At 43.8% G+C, this 14,050-nt stretch overlaps 1 protein-coding gene across 2 annotated transcripts in view; it reads left to right on the plus strand.

Moving 5' to 3' along the window:
* The window catches only part of RPS6KB1 (ribosomal protein S6 kinase B1), a 33,805-nt gene that overhangs the window by 12,924 nt on the left and 6,831 nt on the right, over nucleotides 1-14,050 (plus strand). The window contains exons 6-12 of one of the 2 annotated variants that reach the window (XM_032215062.1): nucleotides 1,076-1,133; nucleotides 3,613-3,713; nucleotides 5,402-5,492; nucleotides 6,855-6,945; nucleotides 8,854-8,961; nucleotides 12,101-12,163; nucleotides 12,997-13,074. In XM_032215062.1, coding sequence (XP_032070953.1) covers nucleotides 1,076-1,133; nucleotides 3,613-3,713; nucleotides 5,402-5,492; nucleotides 6,855-6,945; nucleotides 8,854-8,961; nucleotides 12,101-12,163; nucleotides 12,997-13,074 — 590 coding nt within the window. Of the gene's footprint in view, nucleotides 1-1,075; nucleotides 1,134-3,612; nucleotides 3,714-5,401; nucleotides 5,493-6,854; nucleotides 6,950-8,853; nucleotides 8,962-12,100; nucleotides 12,164-12,996; nucleotides 13,075-14,050 lie in introns of those variants that run through there. The other variant, XR_004255158.1, reaches the window with a different exon arrangement.

Consider the following 14,050-nt stretch of genomic DNA (forward strand, 5'->3'; position numbering starts at 1 on the left):
AGCAGAGTTGGAAGGGACCTTGGAGGTCTTCTAGTCCAACCCCCTGCTCAGGCAGAAAACTTTATAGGTTTTATAACTATACCATTTTAGACAAATGGTTATCTAACCTCTTCTTAAAAACTTGCAGTGTTGGAGCACCCACAACTTCTGGAGGCAAATCACTCCACTGGTTAATTGTTCTCACTGTCAGGGAATTTCTCCTTAGTTCAAGGTTGCTTCTCTCCTTGATTAGTTTCCACCCACTGCTGCTTGTCCTGCCTTCAAGTGCTTTGGAGAATAGCCTGACTCCCTCTTCTTTGGGGCAGCCCCTAAGATATTGGAACACTGCTATAATTTGGCTTTGTATAGTATCTTATTTACGGTGGGTTTTTTAAATAGCTTTGTACAGTTTTTATCATTTATGATTGAAAGCCAGAGTTATCCTGAGATAAGATGGGCGGCCAATAAATTTTGCAAATAAATAAACAAATAAATTACAAGGCAGTTTGTGAATCTTAACCTGAGTGTGGTCAGTTCTCTAAACCAGAGGACAAGTTATCTAGAATGCCCCCATGGACTTGGAAATAGGGCAAACTAACCTTCTGCCACGCATCCATCTGCATCCCTCTTGTCTGGTGGCATCTGTCTCATGCTGAATGTTGAATGAATGTTGAATGTTGATTTTATTTATATGCCGCCCTTTTCCCCTGAAGGGGACTCAGGGCGGCTCACAACTCAACCAGGGAAGGGGGATACAAACAAAAAATTAAGAAACAACACAAAACAATGCATAATTAAAAACACACAGCAGTCATACCAATTCGAGACGGGGGCAACAGTTCTTTAGCCCCAGGCCTGTTGGAACAGCCAGGTTTTAAGGGCTTTGCGTAAGGCCTGGAGGGTGGTGAGGGTTCGAATCTCCACGGGGAGTTCGTTCCAGAGGGTCGGAGCAGCCACAGAGAAGGCTCTCCTCCGGGTAGTTGCCAGTCGATACTGGCCGGCAGATGGAATTCGGAGGAGGCCTCATCTGTGGGATGCTACTTTCCTAGTGATGAAGCCGAAATTTTACTGGGCTTTTCTCACACTTTTATTTTAGGAGGAGAACTCTTCATGCAGTTGGAACGAGAGGGGATATTTATGGAAGACACCGCTTGGTAAGTGACAGAAAAGATTCTTCAGCTCCAGCAGGGTAGACTTAAGGCAAGAGCTGAGTGAAGAACATATGAAGCTAGTTGTGGGGCAGAGTTGGCGTGGTATATCACACCCACACTTCCTGCTGAGCTGCATTTTCATTTCCCATGCTTCAAAGAGAAGGCCATTTGGGGAGCTGGATAATTGAGCTATGCCTGGGTGTGCCTGAAGGCTGATCTTACGATATGTCACAATACCAACGTAAATGTAGATCCTGTGTTTCATTTAAATAGTTATATAAATACCACTAAATATAGCCATGAAGCCACAGTGCGCCTAAAATAGTTCCTGTTGAAACAAACCTCTGTACAGAAGTTTGCTAAAGGCAGATGTGGACAGATTTTTTTTGACCAATATGTAAAGGCCGCATATATTAACCTAGAATTAAATATGATGTTTCATTCCAGCAGCTTTCATTCAGTTTTGTGCTAAAAACAATTTTGGGAGAGGGAGGGCGGGTTAACATTTCATCCGTCTGGTGATCTTGTGGTTTTCACCATGGGGAAAAAAAACCGGATATAGCTGAAGTCTGTCCTTTGGGCTGTCCCAGTGTTTGATCAATGATTAACAGGTTGGAATCATGAAACGTTTCTATAGAAGGAATAATGTGATTTTGGGGCTGTGGGTCAGAAGCCACCCATGGATTTCTCTGGCTCCTTAGCAGAAGGAAATGCCATTTAAAGAACACATGACTCCCATCTCATTGCTACAATTAACAACATCTATTGTTGATTGGCACTCTTGGCCAGTTAAAATGGCTCTCATCCTCTGTCACATTAAGAGCTGAGCCGAAGGAGGAAAGAAGTCCTGGGCGACAGGTAGTCCTCGACTTACGACTGGCTGCTTAGCAGCCATTCAAAGTTATGATGCACTTATAATCCAGAGTTCTGACGGTCACCTCACCCACTCTGTGCAGCCACATGACTGCCTTTTGGGTGCTTAGCAACGGATCAAATTTAAGGCTTTTTTTTTGGCAGCATCCTGCAAACACATGGCCCAAATTAATGCCATTTTTTTTGTCACAAACTGCTTTTTAATTCTGGTGAAAAATGCTTGTAGTCTACAAAGGGATCACTTAATGACTGAACCGTTGACTTAAACTGCTGCAAAAAAGTTCACAAGATTGAACATGTCACAAAATCCGCGCTTAATGACCACAATTTATTACAATTGTAAGTCGAGTACTACCTATAGCATCATCATTATTATCATTGTTTAATGACTCCACAATCCATTGTCGGGTGGAGTCTGGGCAACTGAATGGAGCTAGCAGAGTGCTTACTGGCTGGATGCCCTTCCCTGTTGCCAATGAGGAGTTTTGTTCAGCAGATACATTCTCATTGTGCCGAGAGAGAGAAACATCTGCCTCTACCCAGGATCAAACTCAATTTCAACGACCTTTGCAGCCAACTTTCCACAAGCAGAGTCAACGAGGGAAGTCGGATTTGTTTAATGACTGCATGATTCCCTTCACTCTAAGCGATTCGCTTAACAACCGTGCCAAATACAGAACGGCATGATTTGCTTAAAAAAAACCCACCTCACTTAACGGAAATTCCGGTCCCATTTGTGGTTGTAAGTTGAGGACCACCTCTGGCTTGAAATGGAATTATGGATTGTGATTTATCCATGTAGCTTCACAACTAAAATTATGGTTACCCTATTTTTCGGAGTATTAAGATGCACTGGAGTATAAGATGCACCAAGATTTTGAAGAGGCAAATTTAAAAAAAAAGTTTTTGCACTCTGCAGACTTCCTGAAAACGGGCCCATTTTTTTGTCAAAAAAAGGGCATGCATAGCCTTTAGGAGGTTTGTAGAGTGCTCCTGCCCCCCCCCCAAAAACAAGCAAAACATGGCCCGCTTTTTGCAAAAATGGACCCTTTTTTGTCAAAAAAACGGCTTTAGGAAGCTTATAGAGTGCTCCTGGGATGGGGGGCAAAAATGGCCCATTTTACACTCATTTCTGCCCTCCCCAGCCCCCAGGAAAACTCTGGAAGCCTCCTAAAGGCTATGCATGGCTATTTTTGCAAAGAGGGGGGTGGGGTTGGGAGACTAAAAATGCTGTATTCAGTGTATAAGACGCACCCAGATTTTCACCTTCTTTTTTGGGGGGGGGAGGTGCCTCTTATACTCCGAAAAATACGGTACTCTTTGTCCTTTAGAACTATTGCCCCCAAAACAGGGATGGGGAAACCCAGCCTCTCTAGGAGCTGAATAGTGAGTGAGGGTAAAACTAAGCCAAACAAATAACTATAAAACTTGGAAGTGGAGTCCTCTCGTCGTGCCACATCTGAGGTTTTGCGCAGCTTTGTTCCCCCCCCCAATTTATTTCTTAATCTAATTTATATGATTGAGAATGATTGACATATTAAAGCCATACGTGACGCATAGTCACCTGGGTTTCTTTCCTTATTTATTTATTTTTTGCTTTGCATTGCAGTTTCTACTTGGCTGAAATTTCGATGGCTTTGGGACACCTGCATCAGAAAGGAATCATTTACCGTGACTTAAAGCCAGAAAACATCATGCTGAATCACCAAGGTTAGAAAGGCAGTGGCCAAGCCCTTTTAACTTTTTTTTTCCAACCGTTTTCTCAGAATTATTGGAATCTGGGTTTGGTTCAGTAGAATAAATTTTCCCTGCCTCAGAGCCAACACATGGGTTGGGATTGCAGTTTTCAGCCTTTCCAAATGGTGTAAGGCAGGGATCTCCAGCGATGGCAGAGAGAAAGAAAAATTATACTGTTTGTACATGTTAAAAAAACTAGAAATTGGAAAATATGAGAAGAAAAGTAATCTGGCTATAATTGGAAACAATGGAAATATAATGTAAAATGAATTATGGGGATTTTTTGGGTGGGAATATTAAAGGGGGTATTCGGATAACACTGTTCACAAAAGAAGTTTTATTATGTAACAAAAATAAATAAAAAACTTTTAAAAAAAAGACTTGTGGACTTCAACTCCCAGAATTCCCCAGCCAGTCAGCTGGCTGACTGTGGAATTCTGGGAGTTGAAGTTCACAAAGCTTAAAGTCGCCAAGATTGGAGATCTCTTGTGTAAGGACAACGGTCCCAACCATCTGAGTGGACACTTAGATTACTGCCTGAATGCACAGTTCGGTTTTGAATCCTTGTGAACATGTGTAGTAAATTTAGAGCATGAATTTTACTAGGGGAAGTCTGAAAGCTTTCATGGTCTTTTCTCAGTCTTGGCACCCATGAGATGAGATGCTGACATCTCCCGTTATTGTAATTTTTGACTTAAACTATTTGTCCAGTGAGCATTCAAAATTACAATGGCCCTGAATGAATGACTTAGAATCCCTGCCTGTAGTTATGACCACTGCGGCACCCCCAATCACATGAACAGAATTTCGGTGCTTGGCAATCTCCACCCTAACAACTGATTCCCCCCCCCCCCCCCCCAATTCTCCCACTCCTGCACTGCTGGATCCCCCAGGCCTTGCTCTTGTTTTCTCACTCCATTAGGTCCCAACAGGCCTTGGGTCTGCTTCCCACGTAGCTTGTTTGAGCCCCCTCCTCCTCACCCTCCCCACTAGGTTTCCCAGGTCCTCCCCTCCTCTGAGCTACTGTGCTATGCTTATTGACCATTGGACGACCTTAATAGGGGTGTTCTCCCTATTATGGTTGTTAAAACATTAAGTTTAACGTTTAAATTTAAACGGATTAGGGTGTTTATCCAAGGTGATTTTGATTTGGATTGGATTGGATTTCTATAGCCGTCCATCTCAGCAAATAACTCTGGGCAGCTCACAATTCAAAACATATATTACAATTAAAATGTATTTTTTTAAAAATTAAAAATATAAGTATTAAAAGCAGTAAAAAAAAACATTAAACATTGATCATGTGGGCACTTCGCTTAACAAACACCATGTGCAAACTCCATTACGGTTGTAAGTCAAGAACTACCTGCATTTTAACTGCCTAAAAGAAGCAGCAAGTGAAAGAAGACCCAGAGCTTGGCCTTCTAGTAGCAGGTCTTTTCAGGTGTGGCCCCCTATTTTGTGGAATATTTGTCCTCTAGATACCTGCTAGGCTACACTCCTGTCTGGGTTTAGAAAGCCAAGCAATTTCCCGGTCATAGGCATAGGTGTTACTGTCTGTGTGTCAAAAATGTATTTTAACTATATATTAGCTTTCTGTGGTTCTCTTCTTTATTTTTCTTCTTCATTATTTCTTTCCCCTCCTCCCCCCCCCACCCCAGGTCATGTTAAACTGACTGATTTTGGACTGTGTAAAGAATCTATTCATGATGGAACAGTCACCCATACGTTCTGTGGAACAATAGAATACATGTGAGTCCAGCTGATAATGATAGAAAAATGGTGCTCAAGGAGAAGTATTGATCCTCAACTTATAACTGGCAACTTCGCGAGCGTTCACTTACGGTTTATCTGGTGAAAGGGACTAACAACCCAGATCAGAAATTCCAATGATTGTGTCCCGGTTCTCACCACCCCCACCACCCCCACCATGGTCACATGTCCATTTTGGATGCTCAGCAACACAGCTGCATTTGTGGTGGTTTGCAGCGTCCTGCAGTCATGTGACCACACGTTACGATGACTTTGCCAAAAGCCAGGAATTGCTTCCGGTGTTCAGCCAAACTCTTCCACATTAAAAACTGGGCTTGTTTTGTGACCGCTGTGCTTGCGTATTGCCATTAAAAAAAACAAAATACTGTCAGCTCACCTTATTGGCCTGATTTATGGCCATCAGGACTGTTAGGGTCATAGGTCAAGGCTTCCTGTCTCTGCGAAGCAAGATGCCAATTTTATTTGGTAGGTGATTATGCAATGCCATGAAACTGATCCTCCCTATGAAAACACATACATCGTCTCACATTATAAGCACGTGGCGCGCCTCTGGTGACTCTACTCATTTGAAAAATCATCTTCCTGAGGAGTTGTTGATGTCTTTGAGATGACCTTTGCTGCACAACAGTTTGCTGCACAACATGTTGAATAAAGGTCATAGTATCATAGGGCTGCAAGGGATCTCAAGAGGTCTTCTAGCCCAATCCCCCTGTCTAAGGCAGAGACCTTATTTATTCCATTCTGGATAGATGAAAACCACCAGTGATGGAAGCACCCACAGCTCAGGGAGGCAACTTCTGTTCCATTGATTAATTGTCAGGAAATTCCTCCTTCATTTCCAGATTGCATCTCCCTCTGGCAAACCTCCACCCATTGCTTCTTGTTCTAGCCTCAGGTGCTTTGGACAATGAGTCAATCCCCTCTTCCCTGTGACAGACAGCACCTTAAGTAGTGGGTTTTAACCTTACCTTTTACACTGTCACCAGCTCAGCTTGATGCTATACAACAGAAGTGAGTTGGAACCATGGCCCCTTTATGACTTGTGGACTTCAACTCCCAGAATTCCTGAGCCAGCCATGGCCATAGCTGGCTCAGGAATTCTGGGAGTCGAAGTCCACAAGTCGTAAAGGGGCCATGTTTCCCCACCCTTATTTTACAAGAAGCTGATGCTACCCATGAGTCTGCGGATAACGAGTTGGCAAATCTAATCACCCTAGAAGTAATAGTGAATCCTCCACAGGTGAGCAGCTGTCACCAAAACTACTCGACTGATTTATGACTGTCGCAACCGGTTGTGACTGCTGTGTTGATCCTTGCTATTTGCTTTTGATGTCTTTTTAGGGCCCCGGAAATTCTGATGAGGAGTGGGCACAACCGTGCTGTGGACTGGTGGAGTTTGGGGGCACTAATGTATGACATGCTGACTGGAGCAGTAGGTGCACACTTACAACTTGCATGTTTTGTTTGTTGTTTTGGAGCACGCGCCCTGCCTTTAAAGAATCTGCCGTGCGGTTTTTCCGTTATCTGCCTTATTGCTAAGCCTGCGCGGTTAGATTTCCTGATTTTGAAAGAAATCTCATTTATAGTCTGGTTTATTCAGAAAACAATGGCGAACCTGCCTGTACAGGTGGTCCGTGACTTACAACCACAGTGGAGCCTAGAATATCGATTGTACGTTGTCATGTCATAAGTCGAGGCACTATGGGATCCAAGTTCTATTTTAAGACTAACTTTACGATGGTTAGTAAAGCAAGTCACTGCGACCAGTAAGCAAATCACATGGTCCTTTCCTCCAAATGGCCACAGGTTGTTGTTGTTTTGCCAAAAACTGGCAAAACACATAATGGTCACAGACCCTGGGATGCTCCAACCAGTTATAAATGTGAGTTGGTTCCCCGACCCCTAAAATGCAATCATGCCAGAATGTGTGTGTGTGTGTGTGTGAGAGAGAGAGAGAGAGAGAGAGAGTTGTAACTTTGAGGACAGATCAGAGTTAGCTGTTTTTGAAGTCCATCTTAAGTTTGAATGGCGGTTAAATAACCAACCTTAAGTCAAAGACTGCCTGCATTTCACTCTGCTTCTTGGAAATGCTACGTATGTCCATGATGGCAAACCTATGGCATGCGAAGCCATGTCGCCTGGCATGCGCAGCCTTGCCTATTTGTCTTCTGGGCTTCTAGCGTGCATGTGTGCACAATGATCAGCTGTCCTTCGTGCATGTGGCAGTGCTGAAAACTGGTGTGCACGTGCGCACTGGCAAGCTGACTGTTGGGTGCGCATGCATGCCGGAACCCGAAAGTTTGGTTTTTCTGGAGCACGATCCCTTTGCGCTTGCAGCAGTGCCGAAAACCGGCCTGCGCATGGGCGCCGGCTAGCTGATTGTTGGATGCGCATGCGCGTTAGAACTCAGACCTTCAGCTTTCCTAGGGCACAGCCCCAGTGGGAGCACACTCCCCCGCCCCCACCTGTGAAGTTTCTGTGCAACCTTTCTGGCACCCTGTGCCAAAAAGGTTTCCCATCACTGTGCTGTGTCATTCCATTTGTGTTAATTTGCAACACTTACTGATGCCCACAGCATTTTTGTTGCGAGGGGAATTTCCTTCCATTGGCTGGGCTGAATAAACCTGAATCGTGAACTTTGAGGTTGCAGCAAGCTTGAAAACAGAACCCCTAAATTTGGTGCTTTTCCCGTTGGGTTTGCAGTCCAGGAATGGTACTGATTCCTTATGCGCTTACTGCTGATGTTGTAGTCGGAGCGTCCAGTCCAGTGTGAGTGTCTCAAAAGGTCCAGTTAATGGTTGTGACTGTGTGATCAAATCTCTGCCATTTCTCATGTGATTGCGCGCATCCATGTCTTTGGAGATCCTCAGCCATCTAAGTCGTGGTTGTCCCAAAGGCGCTTTCTCAAAAGGCAGCCGGACTTTCTTTCCTTTGTTTTTCCTTGAAGACATTTTGCTTCTCATGCAAGAAGTTTCATTGGTTCTTAGAAGGACAGTGGGAGGGATGGAAGTGTGGGCAGAACTAAGCCTTCCATCTCCCTCCCCCCCTCCCCCATCCTGCCAGAACTGATAAAGCTTCTTGGATGAGAAGTGAAACTTCTTCAAGGAAAAATAAAGTCCAGTTGCCTTTTGAAAAAGCACCTTTGAGACACTCGCCCGTGCTATCTTGGTTTCTTAAGACAGCCCTGGTTGTATGTAGATCAAACCCACTTTATAATAGCCAGGTTTTTACAGGCCTGCTTAAAAGCCAGGAAGCACAAGCAGAATTTTGTTTTGCTAGCGGACATTAAATGGTGACGTGCATTTTACTCACAGCTTCTCTTTCCTCCTCTCTTTTTCAGCCCCCTTTTACTGGGGAGAATCGAAAGAAAACGATTGACAAGATTCTCAAGTGTAAACTCAATTTGCCTCCCTACCTCACACAAGAAGCCAGGGACCTGCTTAAAAAGGTGAGACTCTTACAGGGAAATCCCACAGGTTGGCTCAAGTATAAATTCATAACAATTTTTCAAATGTCCTACTACTTCCCTGTAGCTTCTGTGCTCAGTTACAGGTAGTCCTCGACTTACGACCACAATGAAGCCCATATTTTCTGAAGTTAAGCAATATGGCTGTCAAATGAGTATCGCCCGATTTTAAGGCCTCTTTTGCCTTGATTAAGTAAATCATGCAGTCGTTAAGCGAATCTGGCTTCCCCCATTGACTTTGCTTGTCAGAAGCTGCCTGGGAGGTTTGGTTTGGTTGTTTTTTTTTTTGAAAAGTTTTATTATTTTAATTAAACAAAAACACAAAAAAGAATCATCCTTCGTTACATCTTGTAGAAAGCGTGTCGATTGGTTACAAATACATTTTGTGCGTTTCTTCCACAATCATTACATATAATTCATTCAAATTGAATTGTACATTTTAAATCAAAAATTTTTAATGTAATTTACTATTACTGTACCACAAATCTCATTTAATTACAATTATTTAAACGTGCTTTTATCGGAAAACATTTGTATTTAAAGACACAACCACCTATTGGCATTCATTCGCAATTTCAATAAACCTCCAATGACATTACACCTTTATAACATATTCTGAAACAAAATCAGTTAATAAGATATCTAAGCATTCCCCCCCCCCCTTTTTCCCCCAATTCACAATTTAAAGCTTATATCCAATTTGCTTTTACTAATACAACACACACACATATATATATCATTAAACATTATCCATTAACATTTCCTTGTTATTGTAGTTAACTAAAAATTATTTACTATTTATAAAAAAGATTAAATATGAAATCCAATAACCTTCAATTGACAATTTAAAATCAAATGTAGAATTAAATTAAAATTAACAATTAAAGTTAATAATTTATTTTATTCTATTCAGGCCAGGCCGGCTTGCTGAAAAAGCCAACTTTTTAGGGCGCGCCAGACGGACCGGAGGTTGGGGATTATGTGAAGGAAAGTTAGAAATGAGGATCACAGGACTATAGATATGCTGCAAAAGTCATAAGTGCCATTGCAACTTTGAATGGCCACTAAATGAGTTTAGAGTGAACCAAAAGTTATTTCGTCTGAATCGTTCTTTGAACTGAATTGCAAGCTTGTGTTTTCCCAATTAATAACTACTAAAATTTTCATTGAGCCTTTTAAAAATATAAAATGTCTCCAACATCTGTTTGTACACAGATGGTGAATCAGTACTGGCAATCCTCAACCTACATCCATCCATTTGGCAACCAAAGATATAACGGCACTAAAAAAAGTGACTTACAACTGTTTCTTGTGCTTACGACCATTGCATTATCCCTGTGATCAAATGATCCAAAATTCAGGTGCTTGGTGACATGCATTTACAGAGGTTGCCGCATCCCAGCTTCATGTGATCACCATTTGTGACATTCCCCAGGTAGTTTCCAGCAAGCAAAGTCAATGGGGGAAGCCAGGTTTGCTTAACAACCGCATGATTCACTTAACAATTGGTATGATTCACTTAACAACTGTGATTTCAAAAGTCATAAAATTGTGGGTGACTCACAAGCTTAGTAACAGAAAATCTGGTCTCAATTGTGGTTGCAACTCGAGGACAATCTCTATAATTCCCATATCACCCAATGAATTTAAAGTTGGAGACACATTTACCAGTTTTATCGTTAACAATAAGGCTATTGTCAGAACTACCGTCTCACGCATGTGCCTTGTATTCACTAGCAGCCAGTCTGCTGTGCACTTTGGGGGGAGGGAGCTGGTTGGGAGGAGGGAAAGCTACCGACTAATCATACCTTCTAGAGCAGGGGTGTCAAACTCTATTTCATTGATGGCAGCATCAGGATGGTGTTTGACCTCGGGGAGGACAGAGCTCAATGTTATTCATGTCCAGGGCATCTACGGTGGCCTGTGCACTCTGCCAGCGAAAATGGGCTCCCAAGTTCCATTTTCAGCTGCGATGGCCTCCTGCAACCCTCTGCCAGCGAAAACGGAGCTCGGGAGGGCCTTGCACAGCCCTCCTGAACTCCGTTTTCAGTGGCAGAGGCACCGTGGGCTGGTCCTTCAGGTTTCCCGGTCGGCCCCATGGGCCAGATCTAACCACCTTCCAGATCTAAGCAGCCTTGAGTTTGACACCCATGTTCTAGAGAAACAAGTTCAAGGTCAGACAACTGGGGAAAGCATATAAATCCGCACCACCCATTGTACAGTTGAAAAGACCGTTCCCAAACCATTCTATTCGAATATGATTGGACAATGAACCACCAACGGTGGGAAGGGACTAAGGGGGACAAGTTAACCCGGAAAGTTTGGCACGCGAACCTGAGTTCTGGTTTTGCTACATTGTAATCGACTGGCCTTCAGTAAAATATAGTATTAGTATTAGTATTTGGTTTATTTGTATGCTGCCCTTCTCCAGGGGGGACTCAGGGCGGCGAACAACTCAAAGGGGAAAGGGAACATAAACAACAGTACACATAATTAAAATACACGAAAATCACATAGCCATACCAGTCGAGAGGGGAGGGGAACTCATCAACCCCAGGCCTGCTGGCACAGCCAGGTTTTGACGGCTTTCCGGAAGGCCTGGAGAGAGTCCGGATCTCCGCGGGGAGTTCATTCCAAAGGGCTGGAGCTGCTACAGAGAAGGCCCTCCCCCGGGTAGTAGCCAGATGGCATTGGCTGGTGGACGGAACCCGGAGGAGGCCGACCCTGTGAGATCTGGCGGGTCTTTGGGAGGTAATTGGCAGCAGGCGGTCTCTCAAGTACCCAGGTCCAATACCATGAAGGGCTTTATAAGTTACGACTAGCACTTTGAAGCGTATCCGGAGACCGATCGGTAGCCAGTGCAGCTCGCGGAGGATAGGTGTAACGTGGGTGAACCGAGGTGCACCCACAATCGCTCGCGCGGCTGCATTCTGGACGAGTTGAAGTCTCCGAATACTCTTCAAAGGCTGCCCCATGTAGAGCGCATATACCTTTCAGAACAGATGGAACTGAGGATCTTCCTTGCTTAAAGGACCAAGCTGGGTCAGGTCTGACAGCTATAAAATAACTTTTTCTAAAAGAAAGTCCATTTGGTTTTAAACTATCCATTTCCTCTCTCCAGCTGCTAAAGAGAAATGCTGCCTCTCGCCTAGGAGCTGGTCCTGGAGACGCTGGAGAAGTTCAGGTACACAATTTTGTGATTTTGCTGGAAAATGCCCTCCCTTCTCTTCCGGCCAGTAAAATAATTTTCAAAAGGGATTGCTTCGTGACCTAGAATGTCTTGGATGTAAGCAAGGGTTTGGGTATACTTTCGGAGATGTGTCAAGCCGTAAACTCAAGCTGATATAAGACGAACAACTGGAGCCTGTTCCCAGTGTGGGCATGCGCAGAGTTGCCAGACGAAGGGAACAGCTAAAGAACAGGGGTCGACTTGGGAGTAAGATCACAGGTGGACCATGAATGGCCCTTCCCAGAGGGAATAAAAGAGGAGCAAAGGGGGAGTGGAGTTTGCAGGAGACAATTCGTTTGCTTAATTGGTTCAGGACTCTTTGAGACGCTTTGCCGAGTTTTGCAGATATCGGCCTGGCAGCTCTCCAAGCGAGATAAGCTCTGTGACTGTAAATCCTCCCTTGAAAGACTTGGCTGGATGTGAATGAGAGGAATTCACAGCAAATTAATAAAAGGGGTTTTTGTCAGGATAAGGACTTTGCTTCAGGCTCTCAGGAAGCCTCGGTCAGAACAGATTTAAGTATGGCTGGCTGGGGAATTCTGTGAATTGAAGTCCACGCTGGCTGGTTTGAAACACAGCCTTAGTTCCTTTTATAGAACAGCTACCGCTTTGCCCAGTTTTTATTTGATTTGATACAATCTCTCTTCCAGTTCCTATTCTGAATGAGGACAGGTAGACCTACCTGTGTGCTTCAGTTTGCATTCTGGTCAAAACGAAGGGCCTTTCATTTGGCCAGTTCTGCTGTCTTTGACTGGACACCGACTGATAATCCCTGTATTTTTTTTTAGGGTCATCCCTTCTTCAGACACATCATTTGGGAAGAACTGCTAGCTCGGAAGGTGGAGCCACCTTTTAAACCCTTATTGGTATGTAATTTGGATACATGCTTGTGATCTTCAGGCACAACCCAGCCAGATAAGCCAAATTTTGGAATTAGGGCACGCAATTCCCAAGTCAGATGGGGTTTTGGCCCTATTTTTCCAAAGTTGTCTGAATCAATACCTTGTTTCCCCCAAAATAAGACCTCCCCAGATAATCAGCCCACTCGGGCTTTTGAGCGCATGCACTAAAATAAGCCCTCCCTGAAAATATTGGCACACAGCAGCAGCCATGAGGTGACTATGCTTGATGCCTCCTGCACCTCTAAAATAATCAGACCTCCCCGAAAATAAGGCCAAGCGGTTATTTTGGGGGTCAAAAGAAAATATGACCCTCTCTTATTTTCAGGGAAACACGGTACTCATAGCTGCATCTCACTTCCCCCACAAGGGACTTTCCTCTGATTGTTTTAAATTCAGTTTCAATTTTAAATTTTGGGCTGAAATGCACCTCCCAATTTTAACGTGGTTCTTGCATTTCGGAGAAAGGCAGAAGATTGGCGCTGCTAGCAAAATCTGGGCTTCCCCTAAACGGTTGTGTTGCAAAATGGATAATTTGTTGATCCATTTCCATAAATTGGAGCTCAGAGATACATCTGGTTGTTATAGGTAGTCCTTGCCTTAGAACCATTTGTTTAGTGACAAGTTAAACGGCCCTGAAAAAAATTACCGAGGAAGGTTTTTCACACTTACGATCGTTGCAGCATCCCCATGGTCATGTGATCAAAATTTGGACGCTGGTTCATATTTATGACACTTGCAGTGTCCTGATGTCATGTCAACCCCTTTTGCGACCTCCTGACAAGCAAAGTCCATGGGGAAGCCAGATTCCCTTAACAACTGGGGCGAGAAACATAAAATGGGGTTAAACTCACTTAACTGTCTCACTTAGCAACAGAAATTTTGGGCTCAATTGTGGTCATAAGTCAAGGATTACCTGTTCAGCCTTCTTCATCTTGGTATC

Source organism: Thamnophis elegans, chromosome 4 (assembly GCF_009769535.1).
Source record: "Thamnophis elegans isolate rThaEle1 chromosome 4, rThaEle1.pri, whole genome shotgun sequence".
NCBI lineage: Eukaryota > Metazoa > Chordata > Lepidosauria > Squamata > Colubridae > Thamnophis > Thamnophis elegans.